Source organism: Ruditapes philippinarum, unplaced genomic scaffold (assembly GCF_026571515.1).
Source record: "Ruditapes philippinarum isolate M1 unplaced genomic scaffold, ASM2657151v2 ctg1715_1_1_1_1, whole genome shotgun sequence".
NCBI lineage: Eukaryota > Metazoa > Mollusca > Bivalvia > Venerida > Veneridae > Ruditapes > Ruditapes philippinarum.
In genome coordinates this window covers 126,273-138,864 of record NW_026866475.1, presented here as the reverse complement: position 1 = coordinate 138,864, position 12,592 = coordinate 126,273, and the positions used below count along the sequence as shown (strand labels likewise).

At 34.8% G+C, this 12,592-nt stretch overlaps 1 protein-coding gene across 1 annotated transcript; it reads left to right on the top strand.

Annotated features, from left to right (window-relative positions):
• Positions 1–3,227: 3,227 nt before the first annotated feature.
• On the top strand, positions 3,228–5,461 carry LOC132732598 (uncharacterized). Its single transcript, XM_060719076.1, has 3 exons — positions 3,228–3,537; positions 4,372–4,525; positions 5,305–5,461. The coding sequence occupies exons 1-3, from the start codon at positions 3,265–3,267 to the stop codon at positions 5,382–5,384; spliced, it is 507 nt and encodes a 168-aa protein (XP_060575059.1). The 5' UTR covers positions 3,228–3,264; the 3' UTR covers positions 5,385–5,461.
• Positions 5,462–12,592: the final 7,131 nt, after the last annotated feature.

The window sequence follows — 12,592 nt, the reverse complement described above, 5'->3', positions numbered from 1 at the left end:
CTACCTCCCTTTGTTTACATGAAATGTTAAATTCTGTAATATCTTTATAAATAATGCTTATTGGAACTTGCAATATTGACAAATCTTAATTTGAACATTAAATTTATGATATAAAACCATGAAAAAAATGTGTTACAGGATCTTTAACAAATCTATAAGTCATGGATTTAATTATTGAAATAAGTGCATGATTGTGTGTTACAGTTTTGACACGATATTTTTTATCACTATTCTCTGTTTTACATACTGTGTTTCTTAGACTCAAGTAAACGAAACATGTTTTTACTTGTAATTTGTATTTAAGTACATAAACTTGTACTTTACTTAGCGTAGATATTCTGAATAATGTTGTATTATTTTTTCAGGTTTTATATGTTAGAAGTTATATTCCTTTTAGGCAGCGTCTCTGGGCTCATCAGTTTGAGAGACATTGAATTAGGGAAGCTAAATCGAAATATATCACATACACGTGCAAGCACGAGTCAAAAAAATTTATGAAGTAAACGGTACAAGATCTTTGTCTATGAAAATAGGTAAATGTAAGACTTGAGAAGATAATGGGTTATATTAGAAAAAGGAATCCAGGAAAAATCAGTCACATAAAATTGTTGAAGTTTTGGTTTGATTGACCCTGTTAATGAACGGTAATTTTTCATAAATGCTACTGTATACGCTCCCTAGCACCGGTTAGAAAATTCAAGTTAATAGTATGAACGCGGCATGTTATGCCACGAAACGTTATATTTAAAGAAATATACCATGCTTATCATTGGGTAAAATATTTCAATCACAGAAATGCATTGAAATCTATAAAATTCTTACTGAATGCGCCTTATTTGAATAAAAAATGAACAAACTGTATGGGAAGCTGCTGTCCCTATTACAGATCAAGTAAGGTTGATCCTTTCTTAAAAAGATCTGCCAGTTTTTTAATAACATATACTCATATTGTGACCACTTACAGTGTGTAGAGTTTCAAACATAACATATCTATTTAGTGTGAAGTTAAAACATGTTTATTTTATATTTATAAAGAGACTGTGAAGCAATTATCAATATTTTCTAATATCAAATTTGAGCATAGTATATCTTTAAGTTTAAGATGTAAATGATATAACTTGCTGATCACAAACAGTTGTTATAGTCATGTAATTTGTTGATTCGACAATGTTATTAAAGATAATTAAATAAGAGAAAAAGAATTAGAGACATTAAAACACTTTAATTACAAAAAAAACAAACAAAAGAAAGTTTGAACAATTTTCCCAAAAAGACTAAGGAAAATAACATCGGTCCCAAATCTGGGTCGAATGAATTTGAAATACAAAAATTTTTGGATTTTTACAAAGGAAAACTTTGAAAAGCCTTTACAAAAAGCAAATTTTAAAAATTTAAAAATAAGGCCCAAAATCCCCTGGCAGAAAAACGTGCGGAAGTATTTTTAAATCCTCAACTGCAATTCAATTTTCCTGGTAACGTTTTTAGAGTAGTCGAATTTTATTGGATGCAGAAGCACATCAATGCTGCAATGGACTTGCGTTTTATTAAACAGGAACGCTTACTATTGTCACGAGCCACTTGATAAATGAAGTATCTTTCACATGTAAGAAATAAACTTTACTTAAGAGTATGAGTCATTGTATTTAAGGAACAGAGATAAAAATAGTATATATTGTAACATATCATCCGACCTCTGCATTGTTCAGTTATAATCACTTATTCATGTAACGGAACAGCAAATTCAAAACTGTCCTAAATAAGAAATATATAACTTCTAGCTGAACAAAGCGAACGCTACTCTATGACATCATTATCAAGAAATCGATTAAAATAAAAAGAAATGTGGTACATCCTTTATAAATTGTGGAATTGTTGGTGCCAGGCTAAAGTTACTATTTAACCCATTCATAGACGTCTTTTCGCGCCTTTTCAACACCCCCCTTTTTGAGGCCTTAAATAGTGAAAAAAAATGCCCTATTTAGACCCCCAAAACTTGTTTTCGTTTAAAAAAGTGATTACTTTTTCGGCGCCATCCCCTATCAAAAAGATAGATAAAGGGGTTGCCAGAGGAGGGGATATATCCCCTTCTGCTTGGGGTTTGAAGGAGTAGGCAGACTTCCTCAACTCCAAGAAAATTTTGGACTTGTGAGAGGCTAAAATGACCCCAGGTCGACCTTAAGGTAAAGTGTAACCAACGCTGAAAAGCCTTTGACTCTATCTCAATCCATTGAGAAGTTGCAAAAAACTTTTGGGAAACAGTTTTTGAAATTTGGAAAGTCAACTCAAAAAAAGAAAATTTTTTACAAACTCAGAAAATCCCAATCGTTGCCATGGTAAAAAAGGGAAATTACAAAAAGGGCCATTTTGGTTTCCCGGTTAAAATTTGTGCCAATTTGAACAGTAATTGAAGCCCCTTTTTTATAGTTTCAAAAGCCCAAATTTTGAACTTTTATTAGGAGGGGGGTTTTCCAAAAAAAAACCAAAACCCCTTTTTTTCGAAAAATTCAAGGAAAATAATAGGGAAAAATTTGTAACACCAGATTAAAGTCTTTTTTCATTTCGGGGTTTTTTTAAGTAAGAAAATTGCCTGACAAAAAATTTTATTTAAAATATTCCCTTTACATTAATTGGAATAAAATGCCTGGGCCCCCCCACCCAGACTTTATCATGCGCTGACAACATGTGGTCAGATGATGGCAGCCGAGATCATCGAGAGAATATTTATAAGTTTCTTTTTATTATGTAACAACCATCCTGTTTATATAAATTTAAGACTGATTAGTGAAGTATTTCACGCACACGAAGACAAATCAACCAATCCGAACGATCAAGGAACTGTCTCAGCGTATATATTGTCTTATTTTTTACGTTCTAGTCATCACTAGAGTGTCGTCTGTTCGCACAAAAATCGGTGGGGCCGTCTCTCGGGACACGAATAAGAACAAAAGACAAAAATTCCCCGAGGGTAGGGGAAAAATTTTATATAACTTATTATATTTGTTTGAAAACAAAAAATTTAGCTTAAAATCTCTCTTAGAGGATCAAATTATAAGGGGAGATGTTTTAAGTACAAAAATTCCTTATGTTTGTCATGATTAAATGTCGAGTTCTGCTTTGTTAAGTTGCATTTATCATTGCCGTTCATGAACAGACTCAATCAAACCCTGCTTGTGACATTTTTTATTTTTGATGTTTTTGGGCATTCTTTGAAGTTTCAATTTTATCTATTTTATTTAATGTAAAACATATTTCCAGGTTTTCAAAATGAAGATTTTATTGATGCTGTCTGCATGTGTATTGATGGTGAATGCTTGTGGAAAAGGAGGTGACCATTCTGTTGACGATGGAGGATATCATTACACGAATGATGATGAAAGACATTCCCTTTACCCTAGAATTCGTGGTGACAAATATGGTGCCACATATACCTACGAGAGGGGTGATTTGGAAGTTTACGGAGGAGGAAGCATGAATTTAGATAGAGACTGGGAGGCGGAAGTTGGTATAGAATACAGGTTTCGCAGAAGTGCCCAGTCGGTACTTGAAACTATTTACATTGATTATTTTTCTTTACCGAAAAATGTACACTTTGTTAGTTGAAAGAGCAAATTTTCTAGTTTTCAAAAATAACTTTATTAAGAGACAATTAAGTATCTAGTTTTAAATTCATTACTTAAGTTCCACTTAAAATTATGTTAAGATGTGTAAAATATCTAAGCTTCCTTGTGACACATTTGTGTAAAAGTATACTTTAAAACTTTTAAATATTTATGGAACAAAATTATTTTATTCACATTTAGCTTCGTTGTCTTAGCATTGTTAAGATGACCTCATTTTGGGTATCATTATATCAACTGGCAGAAATGAGATGTATATTTTATACAAGGAAAGTTACACGAAAGTGTATTTCTTTTAAAATAACATTTATCCGCTATGTTTCTAACGCACTGTATTGATAAGATTAATAATGATTAACAAGGTTGCTTTCATTCATTTTTGTCAAGAATCAAGAACTATATAAGTTAATATATAGACTTTTAAGACGTGTTCTGTATTGGAAGGGTCGATAATGTTGTAATGTGTATTGTTACAATGTTTAAGTTACGATGCATGGACTATATAACAGAAGTTTTATACAGATTGTTATGTCGAATACATGAGTGTACATTGCTTACCTGAAATGAAAGGTTTCACTTTCTTGTTAAAATATATGTGAATTGTTAGAGGATGTTATATTAAGATACTCCAAGGATTAAAGTTAAAGGGATGTTCTAGCGTCTAAACTTGAGCAAGCTATTATGATGTTTTTTCATTGTTTTTAAATTTTATTTTTATGACATGTTTAAATGAAAGTTGATGTCTTTCTTTTAGCCCAGGTTTAATGTTACCCTTCATGTGGACCCTTGTAGTTTCTTGGCGTATGACCTCAACAGAAACGGAGAGTTCAGCAAAGACGAACTGAGTGCAATCTTTGGAAAGGACGAAAAAGCCAACGCTCTGTTTGCAGGCCTTGATATGGATCCAAGTATGTACTTATCTTTTTTTATAAATGATAGATATATAACTATTATAATGAGTGATCTTGTATCATTTATCATTTATTATGCAACAAAACAGCAAACTCGTCGTCGTTTTTGTGAAAATATAAATTACTTATATGATACTTTAGGATAAACACTGTAAATGTTTCAGTATTGCGACATGTACATGTAATTAATGTCAGATACTCTTTAGTATCATTTTATAGCATAATTTTGTTCCCGGGACTTTTTATCATTTATATCTATAGACATGTACGTATATATTCATGTGACTAAGATACTGTTATATAGGAATAATCTGCCACATATATCATGAAAATTTAAGTATAGCAAAGCATAATCTTAGAGAACGCCCAAAGCGGCAAAACTTGAAAAAATGCAGACCCTGTTCATGGACGATCGTGGGTGCAGAATACCGTCTACACCCCGCCATCGGCTTTAGCAGATGTCAAATTTAAGATTTAGTGGTCAAATTTTAAATCAATTCGAGTATCGTACGCACATGCGCGTATAGGGCGGTTATCATTTTTGTTTATTATTCTTTTTTCCAGTTCTGGTGCGGCTATGACATTTCTAGATTGATTAAACAAGAACTTCTAATACTTTTTATATATTTGTGTATATATACATACCATATAATCAAACACTGTTTACCTGAAAAAGGGATTGCTTTAATGACTATGGCAACATGTTACTACTGAAGTCGATTTATAAAATATTTCTCTCAACAAATATATGTTCAAGTTTATGCTTTCTATTGAAGGTGATGGTGTTATAACAGAAGAAGAATTTCTGGCGATTGGACCACTTATCATAGCAGACTGTTTTAATAATGAAAAGTAATGCATTGTAATGCAAATGGGTCCGTGAAATGCAATGTATAACATGAAGATTACACCAATAAACTCGTATAAGACACATACGTCTATTTTTATTCCGCATTTGTCCTTGAAGTAAACTAATACCGATAATACGGTTACAAAACTCGAAGTTCCTCACATGTTCAATCCGTTTTGAATGAACCTGCTATGCGTGCGTGTGTATGTACATGTGTGTGCGTGTGTGTGCGTGTGCGTGTGTGTGTTGTTCTAGCAAGCCATATTAACCTCCCATGAAGCTTTTCATGTTGACCTCCCTTGATAAAGATTAAGCTTTGCGGGGATTTTAAAAATGGTTTTATGGCCCTTTTTTTAAAATAAACGGACACAATTAAAAACCTGATAATTGTGACTAGTTTTAAGGGGAAAGGGGAAAACAAAAAGATGCCCTCTCCATGCAAAAAAACCTTTAAAATTAAAAGAGGTGGTCTCCCAATTTAAAACGACCCTTCGTCGGGGAAAAATTGCTAAAAGTAGGGGTGAAATGATATGAAAAAAAACCCGAACATTTTCGGACAAGAGATTTATAGTCAACGGTAAATTTACCAATTTAAGGGCCCCGGAGGTCCCCCTTCCAAATTTTTAAAACCTACCCAGAAAAAGAATTAAAACGCTTAAAAAATCAATTTTGAGCCCCCTATTTGAAAAAACGATCTAAAAAAGTAAATTTAGGGTTTTAAATTTAACATTCTTAGATATTTTAAAAATTTCCCGGTGAAAAAATATTAACCCAAATTTTTAAACCAAAACAGAAACAAACTCTTCTATGTGCAACCCTCCCTTTCTTCAAATTTTCATACGACTATTTTCATCAAGTGTCGTTCACATTATCTTGGGTGTTTGACATTACCCGGCTTTCCTGAATAACTAGACAGGTTTTACCAGTTTCACCCCTAGTGACCGAATACTTATCCCCTGATCCCACATGATTTCTAAATCAACGGTGAGCGACAAATGATTAATTTGACGGAAAAAAATGTCGCCCTGTCAGAGGATGGAACCAGATCCGATTCTCTACCTAATGAGCTTAGCAAGCAGACAAATGATAAAGTGCAAATTACCTTATATCGAGCCTTGGGGGTACACCACTGTTGATTGTATGGCAGAACAAGAGTTTTACACATTGAAGTCTAATATTAAAGTAAGAATAAAAATGGACAAAGAATTCATGGGAACATTATTTCTTGTGCTCTTCATGTTCTACTAAAACAGAAATATGTGTCATATAATTATGGTGTGTCCGTGTGTCCGCTAGTATAGGTAGTCCGTCGTGAATAATCTGGTATTTTACCGACGTTAAGCCAAAACTCGAACTGTAAATGTATGAGCTGAAATGCTCATATATCAAAATTAGAATTTTGCAAGACGATAAACAACAGGATAGGAAAGTCTTAGAATTTCAATAGCATATCTCAGTTCAAGTCGACCCATTATGCTACATTCTAAATTGCTTCTTTAACACATACTTTTCAGTGAAAAAATATGAAACATCTTTTTGTCCGATTCCTTAAAATACCCAGGTCTGATATTTGACACGTGTTTATGTGCTGTGATCACCACCGCCAGCAGATGTATGCATGTTTTACTGGTGTAAATATATAAGATAGAGTTTGCATAATCACCTAGTGGTCTTCTACCAATAAGTGACCCCGAGGGTCACATATTAGCGCTGAATGTTGTAGTACACTCTAAACAGAAACCCAGTCTGAATAACAAAAATCTGGGTTTGATTGTCATAATACGTTCCACTTACGGTCATATGTATTCCTGTGATGCCTCTAAAGTATATCATAGTACCGCTATGAGGATTCCCAGCTATACATAGACTTATATTGAAAAGTCTAAAATATCCTCTCGATAGAGACACTTAGGCAAAAGATGCTTCATGTTGATGTTTAAAATTTGTTAAAAATTATGTCCTGACGGTAAAAATTGGCACGCGTCATGATCACAGACCAGTTTTTTTATAAATACTACTCAAAATTTGCTAAAGATCACCTTTTTGACATTGCTTATTTCAGTCCTATTATCATCATATTAAAATAATATTTCCGCTAACGATACATTTGTACGGGGACCTCATAACTGTGTACTTAATTAACCGATTTGTCGTGTACACCTTGCACGATAAGCACGTGGAAAAACATACCAATGGAAATTTGGTGTTTTATGGCCATGTGCTTTCACTTAAACGTGTACAAGCAGCTACACTTTCCTCGTTTTATTGTGAAACTGTGTTCGAAATGAACAAACTATGGCAAATCGACAGGTTAGACGTCGTTTTAGTGAAGATGAGATGAACAGGGCTATTGGAATGTTGGAGGCTGGCCGTTCACAAAGGCACGTTGCCCATGTCCTTGGGGTATCCAGGAGGTGGAACCGATTGCAAATGACTGGAACTGTCTTGCAGGACCACGCCGGAGGTCGGGAAAGTTCAACGACTCAAGCCCAGGACCGATTTATTGACCTTCAAGCCAGACGCCAACGGTTCTCGAACGCTACGTTATTACGAAACGACTTCCAGAATGCAACTGATGTACGTGTTAGTACACAAACTGTTAGAAACAGGTTGCATGATGCTGGGTTGAGGTCACGGAGGCCAGCACTAAGCATTCCTTTTTAAAGAGCGTTTGCAATGGGCGCAGACTCATGTCACATGGGCAGCTACTGGTTAGACCCCGGTCCTCTTCACTGATGAGTCAAGGTTTTGTGTGGACTTCACGGACAGACGGGCTAGGGTTTGGAGAAGTCCAAATGAACGCTTAGATCCAGCATGCCTTGCAAAACACGACTGTTTCGACGGGGTTCAGTCACGGTGTGGGTGGAAATAAGCGCTCAGGGGAAAACGGACCTACACATCATTGAAAACGGTACACTGTCGCAGAAGAGTACGTCAATGAAGTTGTGAGTACGTCAATGAAATCTTAGACGTCCATGTACGCACGTACGCTGACGCAGTCGGCCCTGATTTCATTCTTATGGGTGACAATGCCCATGCACACAGAGCCCACATCACAAACCGATATTTTGAGGAGGCAACTATAGTCCGCATGGATTGGCCAGCGAAGTCCCCGGATTTAAATCCAATTGAGCATGCTTTGGATATGCTGCAGAAAGCCATTTCTTCACGGTGCGTCCAACCAACAACAGTTCAGGAGCTAAGGCATGCAATCATAGTGAAATGGGCCCAGATTCCTCATCACAAGGTCCGCAGGCCCATCAGCAGCATGCGGCGGCCAGGCCGTAATTATTGCCCGCGCATACCATACTCGGTATAAGACACCCTACGCCAACCATTTCCTGATTTCAAAGATTCTTTTATTCCACTATGTGATCTCCAAAATGTTGATGTTCGTCCAGCACACTCTTTCCGCAACAGGCACACTTCAAGGAACACTTCTATTGTCATTATTTTCATAAAAATCAATTCCTAACTAATCACATTTAATTCATTTTAATCAATATTCACATTTCTTACAAATACACAAAAGTAACACATTGTAGAAAATTTTAAATTTTTTTAAATTTAGCAAATTTTGAGTAGTATATATATAATGTACTAAGGCCCGTATTCAGAATCGATATTTACACTCACACTCATTGAGTAAATCTAATATAATAGCCTAAAGGTCAAGACAGTCCTCAACCTTTCAGCAATATAAAGTCAGTTTCGAGTAAACTAAGGTAAGTTGAGAATTTGTGAGATTAGGAAGGGGCTACCTTGAGGTGTTCTCAATAAAATTATACTGAATACCACTTGGGTTTGAGGATTGATTTTGAATTATTTTGGTCCCATATTATACATTAAAATGGGTCACTTACTGGAACTGACAGAATTTGAGGAAATAAATGTTAAAAACAGATACTTAGGGATAGAGATAATCTCTTTAAAATTTTGTTAAAAGTTGAATTTTATCAAAAATTTTAATATACGAAGGAGTGTGCCCATTTTATATATGCACTTTGCACATTATGAGTTGTGAATGCAAGCTCAGTATGTGTATATTTTGAAAATCTGGAAACAAAGTGATCCCTCGGAAACATTAATCACAACAAAATTACATAAGAATTGCAGACTCGGTTTGATTGAGTCTGTACATGAGGGATAATGAATAAGTGCAACATCCCTCACGCCCCCTAGTACCGGCTTGAGCGGTACTCAATTCTCAACACTTAATAGTGCTGGCATCATTGATCCAGAAGGACCAGAAAAATATAACAACACTGAACCCTTTAAATCGTTTTCTTTAGAACTACAATGTATTAGCCTTTGATATGCAGTATGATGCATAGATCCCTGATGTCAGGAGAAATGACTGCCTTGATGTTATTTAATCTAAGAAAGATTCAGTAATAAAAACTAGAACCAATATCTAAGAATTGGGGGCCGGGCAGCACCGCCTGACAAAAAATTGAAATATTCTCTGTTGGAAAAAAAACTAGCATGTAATTGTTAAGTTGACAATTTTATTTCTTTAGATAATTTACCTTTTTCTTTCTCAAAGCCATATATACATTTAAACAACAAACTCTCATTATTATTTACACCCAAAACAAAGAAATCTGATCATTATTTACACCCAAAACAAACACACATCATTTATCAACCACTTATACGAAATATCTTTCACGTATACGTCTTTTATACGAAACAATACTAGACACCTGGCGAGCCCAAACTCTAAACAACTTATGATCAAACAAAACAATTAAATCACCACAAAATGAAGAACACAAATATGAATATTTTTACAACTCTGAGATACAGTATAAGCCACAAACATTCAACCAACAATATCTTCACAAAATCTAACCAATATCAGAAAAGCAAACTAAAGCTTCCAATATTTACATACATTCTCAAATCAAAGCATCAACTTATATAATCTTGACCAGACAAACATTCAACCAATATCAACTAATTATATCTTCACAAACAGATATAACTCAACAACCAAAACAACTAATTACAACCAATAAAATAGATAAATACAGAATCCCTAAAGAAAGCCCAACATGGCAAAATTGAAAATGTTGCAGGCTCGGTTTGATTGAGCCTGTTCATGGACGGTACTGGAAAGTGCAAGTTACCGTCCACGCCCCATAGCACCGGCTTAAGCAGAATTCAACATTTAAACGTGAAATAGTAAAAATTTGAATTTAGAAACATCCGCAGATGTGTTCATACGGCGGTTATCATGGAACCTTCAATGTGACACTTCTGTGCCATTCCATGAAAAGCGGCGTATGGTCCCCAAGTAATAAAATGCGTGTGCCCTAAACGAGAAAACAATGGGCGGAACTAAATAAAATGGAATTTTGAAAGGGGATCAGAGGTTATGAAGCCTGCGTATCACAGATAAGACGTCAAAAGACAAATTTAAAAAGCAGGCAACATATCCTGAGGGTGATTCAACATTATTCAAGTAGGAATATTGGAACCACCCATAGAGAAAATGCCGAAAAGTTGAAACTAAAAAACCCTGATCAATCAAGATCACCACAATAACATTCAACCAACTTCAACAAATCAACAAAACTCCATTTACAACAACAATTTCTCTTCTCAACAAAAAATAAACGCTATACACTATCAGTGTGTCTCTCCTAAACTGATGTAAATTCTCTCTTAAAACTCACATATTTCCTGTTATACCGATTTGACATTTAACATGTATATACGCACAGCGACTTGTTTAAACATGATATTTACACTCCATTTAAAACAATGTATCACTGTAAAGAAATATTAACTCGTTTTTTCATCTACAACAATATATCACTGTAGGGAATTATTAAATATTAACTCGTTGTAAGATACATATCTACATATAAACTTCATGATTATTCTGACAGCCCCCTACTCAAGAAAACATTCCAGTGTTTTCAAACAATTTGAATAATCTACAATTTTCCATTTCAGGTATCGGGTCTACTTAGGTAATCTGCACACACGTTGTCCTTTCCTTTCACAGCTACTATTCTAAACTTATATAGTTCTGTAGAAATAATGACCATCTCATTATGCGGCCACTTTCAACTTTACATTTCTGAATATACGTTAAAAGAGCATGGTCTGTATAAGCAGCTCAAATTCTTTTCCGTACAAATATTTGTTGAATTTCTTTATTCCAAATACCATTGCAAGACATTCCCTTTCGATAACCGAGTAGTTTCTTTCTCAATTCAGCAATTTCTTACTCGCGTAAGATATTGGAAGCAGACCATCATCAAATGTTGAACAAATGCACCCTCAACTCCTGTGTCTGAAGCATCACATTGCGAAACAAATGACTTTGAAAAGTCTGGAAGTCGTTGTATTGGTGATCGTGTCGATACTTGCTTCAATGTCGTTAAGGCTTTTTCATGTTCTGGTTTCCATATTATTTTATATGGCTGTCCTTTCTTAATAAGATCTGTCTATGGTGTAGCAATTTCTGCAAATGAAGCAATGAATTTTCTGTAGTATCCAGCTAGACCAAGAAATGATCTCAGTTGCTTCTTTGACTCTGGTCGCATAGCGTCTCTAATTTTGATCAATTTGTCATCTTCCATTTGCATTTGTCCTTTTCCAACAACATGACCAGTAAATTGTATACTTTCAAATCCAATCATACATTTAGAAGGTTTAACTGTGATCTTTAATTCTCGTATTCTTTCGAATAACTATCTCAACATTTTCATATGTCTCTTCCATGTAACCGTATATCCAAGCACATCGTCAACCTAGCTTTCAGTACCATTCACTACGGAAAGCAACCTCGGCATAATTTCATTAAATGTTGCACCAGAATTGACACTTCCAAATGGCATCTTTCTGAATTGGTAACTACCTTCCGTTGTAGAAAATGCTGTTAGATGTCTTGTTTTTGCTTCAATTGGTATCTGCCAAAAACCTTTGGTCAAATCAATTTTCGTGAAGAACTTATCTTCTTTAAGCTTTGCCATCACATCATCAACATTACCTATTGGTTTGGTATCAAACTTTGTTACAGAGTTGAGTCGTCTAAAGTCAATACAAAAGCAGTTTGTATTATCCTTTTTCTTCACCAAAACAATTAGAGAATTAAAATCAGAATTTGCTGGTTCAATGATACGACATTCAAGCATTTTCTTAATTTCATCCTCTACTGCTGTCCTTTTTGCATATGGAATCGTATATTGCCTAACACG